The following is a 13,868-nucleotide window of genomic DNA, read 5'->3' on the forward strand; positions in this document are numbered from 1 at the left end:
TCCGGTCATATTTGAACCAACCTTAAAGAAGTCGAGAAGCCTGAAAATGCCATTTTTAGGCGATATCAGAAAAAGAAACACTTCTTCCATATTTATTTCTTTCAGGAACAAAAAATATTTCCAAGATTTTGACCGAGGCAAGTGCTTCGCATGTTACAGCCACGGCCCTGATGAGTGCGAAAATCCAACAAATGATATAATTTCTACTTGCTAAAAATTGCTCGCTTTGTTTCGCATTTTTTTTTTTCAAGTAAGAGCTATGACAGGATATGTCAAAGGCTCATGCCATTTTTCAGGGTGTTTCATTCGTAAAGTGTGAAGAATTTCGGACGGAAAGCGAGGTACTTTTGCTTTCAAAATTCTTGGCGCTTAACATTAAGCCACTCATGGAATATTAATCATTCTGTGTTGTTTGGCTACAGATTGGCTAATTTCAGTTCCCCACGATTTTCTGCCGTTTGGGTATGGCTTTGCTTTTGAACGTGTAATGTGATTTAGTACAACAAAGAAACACAAAACAGTAAATACACACGACAGTTTTAATTTGAATGCATGCTTCAACGTTATTTGGAGTAGCCTAGAGACGGCGTTTCTCGCAGGGTTTAATTGGAATACGTAATTTGGCACACTGTGTGTGTCAACGCTAGCTTACAGTGGTCCTTATAAGGTTTTTCGTCAGAAAAACTGGTAGGTGGAATTAATTCTTTGTTTCAAGGAAAATATTTCGACTCCGATGCGGCGAACACGCTTGGTTTTTTATATCGTGAGGTTCTGAGTACAAAATTACCGTCATACATACATGTAGGATCGAAGAAACAGCCATTTTCACAAGTTTTGTTCGGTATTTCCGAGTAGGTTGTAATTTTACGGCCTTAAGATTATTTAGAAAATCCTGTTCACGGTATAGAAACGAGCATTGAGAAAAAAAATTGCCTCAAATCGGACTCCCATACGGTAAATATGTGAACCATCGCTAAATAGAGTTTTCAGAAAGCGTTCAGAGCCAATTTGACATTAAGACACGTTTTCTTTCATTTCGGTTGGTTTATCCGTGTGAATTCGTTTGCTTCTGTGTACATGTTTATATTCGGAATTTGCGTGCGGGCTTAATTCACTGAATCTTTGCTGCGTGTTCTGGGTGAAAAATATTTAGTGAATATTACTGAGTAATTTTGCAGTTTATTGGTTGGTTACATCATTAATTGTTTAAAGGTTTCCTTTTTGGCGCGACACGGTCGCCTTCGGTCCACATGTTCAGTTGAGGTTAACGTTTCGTTTGGCAAATAACATAATATAATTTACCTTCTCAAAGAGTTCTACATTTTAGTATTGTCTTTTTTTTAAGCCTTGAAATATATTTGCATATGATTGATCGCAACAGGTTCAATATTTTAGAAAACAGTTGCTAAGTTTCCTACGGGAAAAACGTCCACTTTCGGAAATGATAACGCTCAAAGAGATATGTTTTAGTGCGATAAATGAGCCAGATTATTTACACGACCGGCGGTGAACTGAACATAAGTGAAAGAAGTTATATGGATAGTGCGAGATAATAGTTCAGGATTTAAATAATTTTTATGATTTATTTTGCACTAAAAATTTGGAGTTATGATGTAGCACTTACTGTAACCTTTTCTTTATGAGCATCGCGATATAAAAAAAATCCAGTATTGGGTATTCTTAATTCGTGGAGGGGGACAGGGGGGCGGGAGACCGGGAGAAAAGGGGCGGGAAGCGGGAGAAGAGAGGAAGGGAAGCGGGATTCCTAGGGTGGCGGGAACCGGGAGAAAACGAGTAAAATTTCGCAATGTTTTGTTATATTTCGCAATTGATATGGGACAAAGAGGAGGGCACCACTACGGAAAGGGGCGGGAAGCAGGAATAAAAGGTACGGGAAGCGGGAGTAAGAGGTACGGGAGGCGGGAGGTTCAAACCCCCCTGTCCTCTCCCCCCCCCCCCCTAATTCGTATTGTATATCTCCAAATGGTCGAGACAGCAGCAAAAATGTAGAAATTTTCAAAAGAAATACGACTTTTTTAATTTTCACAAACATGTTTCGACGGTACATCCGTCATCGTCAGTGTGACGGTTATGAAAGTTTACAGCGATTTAAACGTGCCTGTTACAAATCATACGTTACATTGCGTTGGAAAACAATACGCTAGATAAATTTCGAAGTTAACGGAATTAAAAAGAAGCGCGCGCGTGCAGCTAAAGGGAAAGCGTCAAATTGATGTGTTTGACCTGTTGATTAAGGTCCGGCTTTTCCCACTTGATGTACATAGACTCCTTAAGCTTAACCTGGTACTTAGTAGGTGCAGAGTCTAAGAGCATTTTTCGGGTGTTGCACAACAAAGGGTGCGCAAGCTAATCGATCGATTCTGTAAACCCATCGACATCAAATTTGTTTATTCTACTTTTAAAATTAAGAACTTGTTCAACGTGAAAGATCCTCTCCCTGACAGGCTCCGTACACGCATCGTGTACAAATTTTCTTGTGCAAGCTGTAATGCTTGTTACGTTGGCGAAACAAGCCGACATTTCTCTACGCGCGTGCACGAGCACTTGTCATCGGACAGAAACTCTCACGTTTATAAGCATTTGCAGGCTTCAGAGTCATGCCGTACCTCTTGTAACTTAGACTGCTTCAAGATCTTAGACTCTGCACCTAAGAAAAAAATGCATTTAAGTAGTAGATAAAATATGAGCGGGAGATCTGTATGGGCGGTTACAATGGCGAGCCGATAGGCGAGCCATTGCAAATGCCCATACAGATCGGACGCGAATATTTTATTCTACTTGTGAAATGAAAACATTAAATTGAATGCAAAGTATTGTTATGCGAATCAGTAGAGATCTGTATCAAAAGTTAATGAATACTAATTAGCTGAGCAGGAGTTTGTATCAAAAGTTAATTCTATTGTTTGATTTGTATTGGGTTTTACAGTTGTGTACATGTGATCTAAATACTGTGCTGGGATTGGTTTGCACCCTCATGAATAATTAATGAATTTTACAACTTGCTCTTACTATCTTCTTGACGTCTAGTGAATGCCGTATCCCTGTTTGTAATTACTCGACTAACAGAAAAAACGCTAAAAACAAAGAATTGTCAAACGCATGCAAACATTCTCCTCATGTGGAGATGGTACGATAATACAGTACGATGATTAAACCTAGTAATTGGCCTTTCTTAGCACGAGTCTCTCCGTAGCTCAGTGGATAGAACACCTACCTGTTGTTTGGAAGTTCATGACTTCGACTCCCGTCAGACTTAATCTTTGTTCCACTCTCGTGACATGATGAACATTTGGTTAAACCTTAACTGTACCGATTTTGACGAAAATCTACAATATAGACTGTACATCCAAGCGCCTAGACATTTTTCTCCACTTTTCTTCAATTGTGACCAGATATTACTTACTGTTATCTATCTTCTGTTGTCAGTTTTAAATTTGAATTTTCCTTTTTTTCCTTTTGTCTTTTTCTTTGTTTAATTTTATTTGACAGATTATCCCTATAGCGTCAATATGATGAGAATTCGCTTGTGTAGTTTCAAATGTCTTGTTTTCTTCTTTGGAATCGCCGGTTTGGTACTAATAGCAAGAAGAAATTTGCTGTGGAAGAATTCGTTTTCGACAAAAGATTGGAGTACATTCTACCAGGAGCATGTAACACAACAACTATCTCATCCTCAAAGTGAGTTTATGTTTAATTATTTGAATGTATGTTTTCTTCTCAAAACTATAAGCAAAGAGCTTCCTAGTCTATTTTAACTTGTTTCATAATACACAAAGAAAGCAATTATGTCGTTTTAATTGCTAGTCCAGCTACGTACCTTGCTATCACTTTAAAAGTTAGAATTAGAATGGCAAATGCAAGACCTACCTTACTTAGACAATTTTATCTGCGTGAAATAGTGACAATTGAAAGAGCCTGTCAAAGTTGATTTAACTTGAATTGTTTATTTATCATTCGTTTTTCTCACAGACCACGCAAGGCCGTGCAATCCCGAACGAGTACCAGAGAGCCTTACCAGACTGAACAAAATGTACGATGACGTCAAAACGTTCGTCATGTTCATTGGATACTCACAGAGTATAGAAGGTCTTACAGGCGCCATATTAGATGCCCATCCCGAAATTCTCATTCCTCAAGATTACGATGTTATAGGAAACTGGAAAATGTACCAGGACAAAAAGCTTCAAGACTTTGGTCAGCAAAAGTATATGCTCTTTTTCGATATGCATTATCTTTCCACTTTTCAAGCAGTCTTCCAAAACAAGGCCAATAAACCAAGTCAGTTTTGGTTATGGACTTCTAAAGGCGATGGTATTCACTACAACTACGTTCCTGATGCGTGCCAGGGAACAGTCAATGGGAAACTTAAGGTGAAGTTAAAAAAATAGATTGATTTAAATATATTTGGATAAAGAAAATTGGTTGACTCTGAAAAATATCCTCAAACAAACAATAAGACTATTCTCCCCATTTTCTCAGCATGGGTTGTTGAAGGTGAAGAGGCCCAAAAAGGAATGACACCAACATCAAATGGGCTTGTTGTGACATACGTAGTAACACCTAAAGATGAAAATCAACTCACAATTTACTTTTATAAAAGTCATGTTTACTTTCGATGCTTGACTCATTTTTAAAGACAGACTACCAGTCATGAATCCTGTTTAGCCAATGTCTTTTCAGTTTTTACTTCCAAGTTCCATCTTGGCTGTTCAGTTCTCGATCTTCTTTGAAAAGCTCACCAGAACTTACTAAGATCTCCTGTCATTATACATAGACATAAACATAGACATACTTTATTTAACGTGGACAAATACACGCTTAGCTTAGTTCTCCTGTCATTGAAACTATACTGAATGCAATCATGATTGTACTTTCAATTATGGGTGAATAATTAATTAATGTGCAGGTTCAAAATGATCTTCACTGGAACCGATTGATAATTTTCATGTGGATGTACAGGTTATTGGAGATACAAGTGGAGGCGTAACGTCCAAGAAGCTATCAGAAAATCGAGGAAACTTTGAGGTGCTCAAAGAAATCCAGAATGTCGTTGGAATTTCAGTCAAGTTTTTTCATATTATTGCCAATCCTTTTGATGTCATTGCTTCCAGTGTAATAGGACGCTCTGATTCTCACAAAAAGGTAAGATAAACGGCCATGATCCATCCAAACTGAATTTGAGTTTGTCAGAAATGAACCTAGAAAAAGCTGATGGTCTAACTTGCCACGAGTATCCCTGTAGCTCAGGGTTAGGCCATCCCATCGGTGTGCGAAAGGCGAAAGGCTTGATTCCCCGTCGGGGATTCAGAAAATTCTGTATTCCACGCCCTTATTAGAGTTTCGTTGGTCTTGGTCTGTTTTTCCACTCATGAAGAAGTTAATAGGGGTTTAAAATAACCAGAAATATTAATTATTTTATTCACTGACCTTTTGAACAGTTTAAATAAAGAAAAAATAATATGCGATTCTGTAGAGTAATGATTTCCTTTTGTCTTAGTAAATGAGACATAAAAGATCTAATATGTATAATGCGACCGTGAATTTGGTGCCCCCAGTGGCAAACAAACATTGTGACCATAAAATTGTACTTGACCTCACTTTGGAGCTCTAGGTACCAGTACTAAAATATATGATCATTTCCAGCTTTGGTGATGGAGTTAAATGACTTTCGATGTCTTATTTTCTTGATACGTTGGTAAACTATTTTCAGCTAAAGAATATTCATTCTTATTGCATTTCAGATAAACGATACTAAAGCAGTTCGTGAGGCCGTAAAAAACTTCTTTACCCTTGTGGAGACCAATGAACGAATAAAAAAGTTATACGGCGATGCAGTATTGGAGATTTTTAGCGATCAACTTATTTTTAACCCAAGGGAAACGTTAAAGAAGATCTGTACATTTCTAGACGTCAAGTGTTTCGATAGCTACCTTAATAAAGTTAAAGGACTGCTTAATATTCATTCCACAAGAACTCGGGATCTTGTTGTATGGAGCAAGGAAGAGAAAGATTTGGTTACCACCGAGATGGCAAAGTACTCTTTCCTTCAATCTTTTACCTTTGATTTAGAACATGTTTAATTTGCAGCCTTCAGGACAAGGACTTGTACAGCTATTTGAAAAAAGTTGTCGGATAAAAGCATTTAAAGGTTACGCGTTGGAGACCGAACGGAACCAAAATGGGTAGTACTTTGGAAAAGCTGACTTCTACATAAATATCAACTAAAGCTTATGGGTTAACCATTGTTGCTAGCGTATTGCCCCTAAAAAAATTGTTAAACGAACTTTTTTATTCTAGTTATCTGTAGAAGGAAGTTTTGATAAAAAAAGCTTTGACCTTCATCATTTGAAGTAGTTACAATGCCAAACATATCCTCCTATTAATAAAAATTTGGTTTTGTATCTGATCTTAAAATCGGTTGGTAAGAAACGTATAAAACTGAATTTTCGGTAACTCTCTGTTACCTTCACCAGAGTTAAAATTTTAACTCTGATGAAGGTAACAGAGAGTTACCGAAAATTCAGTTTTATACGTTTTTTACCAACCGATTTTAAGATCAGATACAAACCAAAATTTTTATTATGTCAAACACTGATCGCCCTAATAATATCTTCCTATTGTAACGCTATTTTCCTATTTCGTAACCGACATTGCAAATGCACAAAAATGTAAACGTTCGTGAGTAAAAGTAGAATTACTGATTGCTCGTATTGCTACAACGGCCGGGCAAAGAGAGAACTCAATTGACTAGAGTGAGGCGTGACTAGTGATCCTTGAAGAAAGACAATAAACCAGTTCACCTCCGGCCGTAGGCCACTTCCCAGAGAACGTCCCTTCGAGATTATATTTAAACTTCTACTCATCACTTTTAAAATTATTCATGGACTCTGCCCAGCCTACTTGTCGCCCCTCCTACAACAATATCGCCCGCAACGGATCTTACGCTCATTTTCTAAACTACTTTTTACTGTGGACTCTGTGACATACGGTGACAGTTTCTCGTTTCTACATTTTCTGTTTTTGCTTTTTATGTTTTTGCTCTTTAATACAACATAGGTAGTTGTTATAAACTTAAATGCTTTGGTAATCCAGGTTTTCTCGAGCTTTCTTTGCAACTGCTCTAGGGCTGCTTTGTCGTAAAGCTGATGAAATAAAGTACATTAAATGAGCTACCAAATTGGCAGAAAACGTTACAACATGCATGGAAAGGTCACCCTTGTATGAAGCCCAACATTTTAATCAGTGTGATTCTTCAAACTTAAACGATTGCAAATAAGAGTACTTCTTCATTTCGTCATAAACTCTTTGCTTCTGTTCTTCAGTCCACACCACTGTTCTTCTTGTCTCGGATGGTTTGCCGAAAAGGATGTTTTCCGCTTGATGAAGGTAATCCTCGTGAAATGTTACACCAAGAAATGCACATATTGTCTTTATTGTTTCTCTTGGCTTTAATATCAGTTCGTGGCTTAAAACGTCCAGTACTGAATCAACGCCATAAAGTTGTCTTATTCTTTCGTTAGTTTCCATAAGTTGGAAGAAAGACTTTATAGCGTTGTCTAATTCGACGGGTTTGTCTATCTGAAAAATGGAGGAAAAAATAAAGAGATGTACATCATCCATTAGTAAAAAGAACAGATAAAAAACACTTGTACAGAGTTATAGCAAGTATGTACAAGAGCAAGCTACGCCACGTGACTGTGGGAGTAACCATCAAAACTAACTGAAAACTGACCTAAACAACGTCAGTTCTATCAAAAATGCTTCCAGTAGTTAGAAGAAATTTATTGACAAGAGTACTCTATGTTTAGACCAAGGCAGTGACCGGCTGATGAGTGATGGCTTCTAGGTATCAGTAGCTTACTTTTATTAAAAGATTGATGACCTGGTTCAAAAGTATCTGCGCAAAGGTTTGTAGGATTATTTTTGGGGAGAAACAAATATTGTAGGCCAGACAGAATTCTGAGAGGTACACCTCTGCTGGAATGGGATGGTCACTTTAGGGAGAACAACAGTGAACATGAAACCAAACTGACCAATTCTTCCTCGCGACTCACTTTCACGACTTAAGATTATACTTACTGCAGAAATTGTTTTTCTGGTATGTTATCTTCTCTCAATTTTTAACAATGGTCAAACCAGAAGCTCTTTATATTATTGTCGAGGCTCTACACCACACAACGTAACTTGTGGAGGTTTATAACTGTAAGTCAACGTTTGTCCAAGAGCGCTTTTAGGTCAACGTTTGTTCGAGAGCGCTTTTCGCCCGGCCCTCGGTACCACAAACCTAATATTTCGTATTTTGATTGCGGAATTTGAAAACTTATATTACATTTTGAGACTGCCCAAACAGCTTTCGAGTAAAATTAGCGAATGTGCACGACAATGTGTTGGCTGGCCTTCCTCTTATCTGGTTTGGTTGAGTATCGCTATACTGAAATAAAAACCCGTCTGGAACAACTCAAGTTCAGTTCTATTAAATTACACCTGCAAAATGGAACACAATCCCCGATGAATTAAGTAAATAAACGGTTAGTACCTTGGTTTTTCCATCGTTTACTTGGAGTCGTACGTTAAAGAGCCTTAACACCCAGGTCGAGATGATGTCGAAAGGATTTCGGATGACATGAAGAAACTTTAGAGGGATGCCAAGAGTTTCGTTGAGTTCTTTTAAAATAGCAAACTTTTCAGGTTTTTCAGTTAGTTCCATAGTTGTTCCACCTCCTCTCTTGTCTCCAATAACCTGTCAATTTAAGGAAAACTGATTTTTCATATTATTGAATAAACATTTAAACTTTCGATTTGTATCTACTTGCTAAGAAAAACAGCTTTCAGCTAAACTAAATGCAAAAGTGTTATATTTTAAAATTTTATTTCCTTACATTTCTTTGTGTATTATTTTGATTTTGCGAAATGGAAAGTTTCTCTGACATCTGCGGAAGCTTACATAAAGGATACTTCTTCCCAGTTTTACAATGAACGTAGTCAATGTTTTGCTTGTTTTGGAAGTGAATTTAACACTGATTAGCGTGAATTGTAGTATAGGTTAAATGCAACAACTTTTGAGGACAAAGAGTTAATTATACCGTAGTTAGGTGTGAACGATTATTTCGAGAATTTGGGTCTAACATGTGAGTGACAATTTTCTGTGTTTCCAATATGGTGGCCAAAATGAGAACAAAATAGGAACATGTTATTAACAGCTTCGAAGTCGGTTTTGACAATGTTTTTTTGGCTTGCGATTGTCGTAGTTGACACACTTAAGACAACAACGGCAACAACAATTTATTTACACCAAAAAGAAAAAAAAAAGCTGATTAAAATATAGAGCATGAATTATTTCGTCAAAATCGAATATACAAATTGCTTCGTGTTTCTCTTAATTTTTTTAGTAAAAATTGTTTAAGATTTAAGGGTTTGGGCTGAAATCCTTTAGAATATCTACCAAAACAATTAGACTACTCGCCATAATTTCCCGTGAATGATTGGCAGTTCGGCCGCGCCTTGTTGACTTTTTCTATTTTTATAGAAAACTCGGACTCGAAGCCCAACTGTAAATTAGTTACTATTTTGACTCGTTAATGAACATGATCCTCTCAAAGTGGAATAAACCGGCTAAATTAAGGTCTGCTCCGGAGGCTTCTTTGTACCTACAATTAAAAATGTTCGGCAGATTAAACAATTGCTTGAGTTTACCTTAAGTTTGCCATGGAAAGTTCCTTGCCACGCACCAGGAACATGGTAAGAGTAAATTGTATCGTCAATAAAAACAGGTTTTTGTGCTCGAACCCCGAAGGTGGCTTGCCATGTTGAAAGTGAGTGTAGATTATAAAACAGAAGGTATTTTCGCATGGCTGAATTTTTAAATGCATCATCTCGGTAAATGTTCCACCGTTTTATTATGTGATATTCATTAGGAATGATGATTTCTGGATGTGCGTCCAAAATTGATCCAACTAAGCTGTGAGAACTTCTCGGGTATCCAATGAACATAACAAACGTTTCAATGCCATCGTAGAGCTCGTGAAGTTTGGTTAAGCTATCAGGAAGGCTGCCAGGTATGCAGTGAGAGTATGGAGATACTGGGAAAAAGACAAAATGTGGTAAGCCATCGAAAAAAGAAGAAAAAAAATAACAACAAAAACAACAACTAAAGTCCCCCGGAAGAATTACTTCATATTTCAATCGCAAACATCATTCCATCGATAAAAGCCCTCGGCTCCCCAAATATAAGCCCATGGGCCAATTTATAAATTTTAAGATTACGCCAAAATTAGTTTATTCGACTAGAAGCCCCATTAATGGAGATGGCTATTCATTTCACTCGCTAAATACACTATATGTATAGGGCACAAACACGGTGATTTTTCTGCGTTGTTGTTCAAATAAACGTGCTAAGTCAAAGATTATTACTTGACTGAGTACCTTCGCTCGTTCACGAAATCTGCCTACGGCATCAAAATGAAGATGTTAAGTGAATTTTTGAAGTGAGAGCATATTTTTATAAGTTTAAGTGATTTTTCAAGACACAACGCTGATCAGGACAAAACGACTTTTTCAATTTGAGAACCAAAACGTGTACATTTGTAACTTACGACAACACTCATGATATAGCTTCAGTGCATCAGGAAAAAAAAATAAAGTAATAGAGTTATCAAAAATAGACCGTCATTTTCACGTTTCCATCGATGTGTTATGTCTTTTGGGTAATGACTTTTTGAAGTCATGCTGTTGATAGTGCCCCGTTACTGCATTTCCTTCCCACTCCTTGTTTTGGGTTGCTCATATTATTGATTGGATTCAAGGTTTAATAATTATGATAATCTTACTTGATAAGGACTGATTAAAAGGTGAATCTTCTGAAAATGATGAGCTCAAGTCATCATTTACAGCTGAACCATTCCAAAGATACCTTCCAGTGGCAAGTAGTACAAGAATCATGATAGCGAAGCAGATGATGAGGTATTTCGATGATTTCAGACGATATTTCATCGTTGCGTTCAGTACATGTGTTCCGTTAAATAATCCCAGCTAAGTATTCACCGATAAACCTTAAAAAGTAAAAGTAACTAATTTTTAGCTGTACAGTTTAACTTTCACAAGACCTCTGTTAGCCTTCTGTTAGTCTTCTTTTTTAATTTCAAGTCATTTACAGTCAATTGCTAAAATGTTAATACGTTGATTTTAATTTACATTCGCTTTTAAAGTAAGCAAAAATGTTGATTGCGCTCAACTAAAAATCCTATAGGTTAAAATAGTAGAGCAGATAAATAACAGAGACGCTTAGATAAACACTTTTGCGAAGTCTTAAACAGAAATGTCACTAGAGTCCACAAAAATACATGATTGCGCTATTAGAAAAACTGCCGTTGTTTGCATAAAGAGGCTTTGTCACGGATTTTACTAGATTTTTAAATAGCCAAAATTTATATTTGTGTTGCAGGAAACCTAAAAATAATAGTCTGTTATATTAAAAATTGCTATATTAGAGCACTGAAACTGTTAACAAGTATATTTGGCTGCGGATGGCTAAAATGGAAATGGATTGCAACATGAAAAATTAAGGCTTTACTTTTCAGTTTGTTGGCGGGCGTCTTCAAAAAAATCGATATTTTTAACCATAGTTTGTTTGTTTTTTTCGCAAATTTAGGTTTTATCTTCCTTTAGATGTTTAAAGATAATATTTTGATTGGTTAAATTTGCCTCACACTAATTTTAGAACAGTTCAGATAAAAATTCTGCGAAATCCCCGCGACGTAGCTCCTTTACGTTTTTCCCACACGTATGGTTGTCTGTAGTATAAATCTAGTTACAAAACTATCCCATTTACAATATTGGGATTGTTTGACATAATACTGTGTCCTAGAAGCTGTGTACCTTTAGAGATCGTCACTAGTGAACTGTCACATGAAATTGTCAGAAGCGACTTGAGTTTGTTTACATTTATTCTGATATCAATGTTCTTTTGATGTTCCTTTATTTGAGGTTCTTTTCGTCCTTTGACAAACAATTGCTACCATAATTATGATGGTTTCGTTCAAGATGCAAATTTAATCGTGTGCAAAGCTTCTTCTGTAAAATCCAAATAACAATGGAATGGAACCCCTTCCCGGAGTTTCTGTTCTATTGGGGCGCAGCGAAATAATTTTGTACTGAGAAGAAAGCCCGAAGCAGCAGGAGGGCATTTTGCGGGCGCATGCGTGCAACCGCTGTACAAAGACCGCGTGATCTTGGGTATAAAAATGGCGCGGAAGATTCAAACTTTGTTTTTTGTACTGTTTATCGTCACATAATTTAATATAGACGTAAATTTCGCTAAGAAAAAGTGTTTTGTGTGTGGCAAGGCTCTTATAAAGCAGATTTTCTGGCCTGCTTAGGGATCGTTGTTGCAAATAATAGGAAAATATGTGGGACAGGTAGGAAAGCCTTCACCGACAAAAATCAAACAGGCCGTAAAAAGAGGAAAACATTTATTCGTGTGCTGGAGTGTGATATATTAGGATCAAAACTTCACATCAAATCAATTGCTGTAATACAGGCAGAGTGCGAGCAATATTATAGCTTGTCGTGAGATTTTTTGCCTAAAGGGACAGCCACCAAAGAAAAGGGTTTTCCCTGAGGGGGAAAGACATGTTTGGGTGTTCTGCACATGATAATGCAGCTCACTGATGACTCTAAAGCAAAGCCAACTTGCCCTCGACTGGCAAACACGGTTTCCTGGAACAAGAACTGCAGTTCTTTAAATCACATTTAGGCGACACAGAAGTAAAACAGTCGTTATAACAGAACGAACATCAATCTTAAAGAAACAAACGTTGAATGAAAATTTGAAAATAACGTTGTTTATGTTCAAAAATTATTTCTTAAGACATTTTATGCAGCAGTTATTAGAACGTTTCTGAAAAATATATATATCGCTTGTTCGTTTCATGCTATTTTTTGACTGGTGATCAAGGCTAGATTTTGATAAAGGAGCCAAAAATGTACTAATTAACATAGTAAAATGTAAACAAATAGTCTACCAGCAAAGAATTACCATAACACTTTAAAATTAAGACCGATCTCAGTAATTCTTTTCTTGTTCAACGGAATAATTGTGGTACATCGAAATGAGAAGTTATTTTGACCAATGCTTAAGTTTAAGGAAATAATCACAAACGATAGTTTCTCTGTTAGAATAAACCAGCGAGAACGTACGTTAAAGAAAGCTAAAAATTACCACAATAGACCATTTTTTAACGCTACCTTCGCAGCATTAGACGATAGTTCAAGTACTTCAGGCTCCATATATCATCGGTAAACGCTGGAGATCAAGGTTAGATTTTGAGATTTTTGCATCGTGAGAACGATGAAATGGCAGTTTTATGAAAAATCTGAACAAAATCATGACCACTCGCTCAAACCCGGGATACTTGATTATAACATCGTATAGTTAAAACTGCTGTTTTATATTTTAGTACTAAGTAGCCGTAGCGCTTTGTCCGTTGAGATCTCCCAGCTATTAAAAACATGGGCAAGGTATTTAGGTTCTCGACATTCGGTCGCCATTTTGTCCACGCGCAATGTTTAATACACATAGCGAAAGTCGATCAGATAAACGGCACGCCGACAGCAAAGTATGCTTGTTGTTGTCAGAAGATAAAGCAAGGACTCTTAGTATCGTATACAGCAAATAAATCTTAAAACACCTTTTATTTTGAGCTGAAAATTAGGCCATAAATTGTGAAAAATATGTAAACAATCGAAAGCAGAACTTCTCTGTCGTGCGCACTAGCCCATATCGACGCATGCGCACGCAAAATGCCCTAAGCTAACTCTAATTTTATGTGATGTCACGTGACGTCGTTAGA

At 36.9% G+C, this 13,868-nt stretch overlaps 2 protein-coding genes across 2 annotated transcripts; one reads left to right on the forward strand and one right to left on the reverse strand.

Annotated features, from left to right (window-relative positions):
• The first annotated feature begins 661 nt into the window (after window positions 1–661).
• Window positions 662–6,274, forward strand: LOC144648806 (uncharacterized). The gene is made up of 5 exons (XM_078508261.1): window positions 662–687; window positions 3,511–3,699; window positions 3,991–4,391; window positions 4,981–5,163; window positions 5,763–6,274. Exons 2-5 carry the CDS (start codon window positions 3,531–3,533, stop codon window positions 6,099–6,101), a joined length of 1,092 nt encoding a protein of 363 aa, XP_078364387.1. The 5' UTR covers window positions 662–687; window positions 3,511–3,530; the 3' UTR covers window positions 6,102–6,274.
• A 352-nt stretch (window positions 6,275–6,626) lies between these two features.
• LOC144648807 (protein-tyrosine sulfotransferase 2-like) lies at window positions 6,627–11,165 on the reverse strand. Its single transcript, XM_078508262.1, has 4 exons — window positions 10,848–11,165; window positions 9,715–10,100; window positions 8,558–8,761; window positions 6,627–7,599 (listed from the first exon to the last, which is right to left on the reverse strand). The coding sequence occupies exons 1-4, from the start codon at window positions 11,008–11,010 to the stop codon at window positions 7,261–7,263; spliced, it is 1,092 nt and encodes a 363-aa protein (XP_078364388.1). The 5' UTR covers window positions 11,011–11,165; the 3' UTR covers window positions 6,627–7,260.
• Between the last annotated feature and the right edge of the window lie 2,703 nt (window positions 11,166–13,868).

The sequence above is a fragment of the Oculina patagonica genome, chromosome 4 (genome assembly GCF_052425735.1).
Source record: "Oculina patagonica isolate OP01 chromosome 4, crgOcupat, whole genome shotgun sequence".
Taxonomy (NCBI): domain Eukaryota; kingdom Metazoa; phylum Cnidaria; class Anthozoa; order Scleractinia; family Oculinidae; genus Oculina; species Oculina patagonica.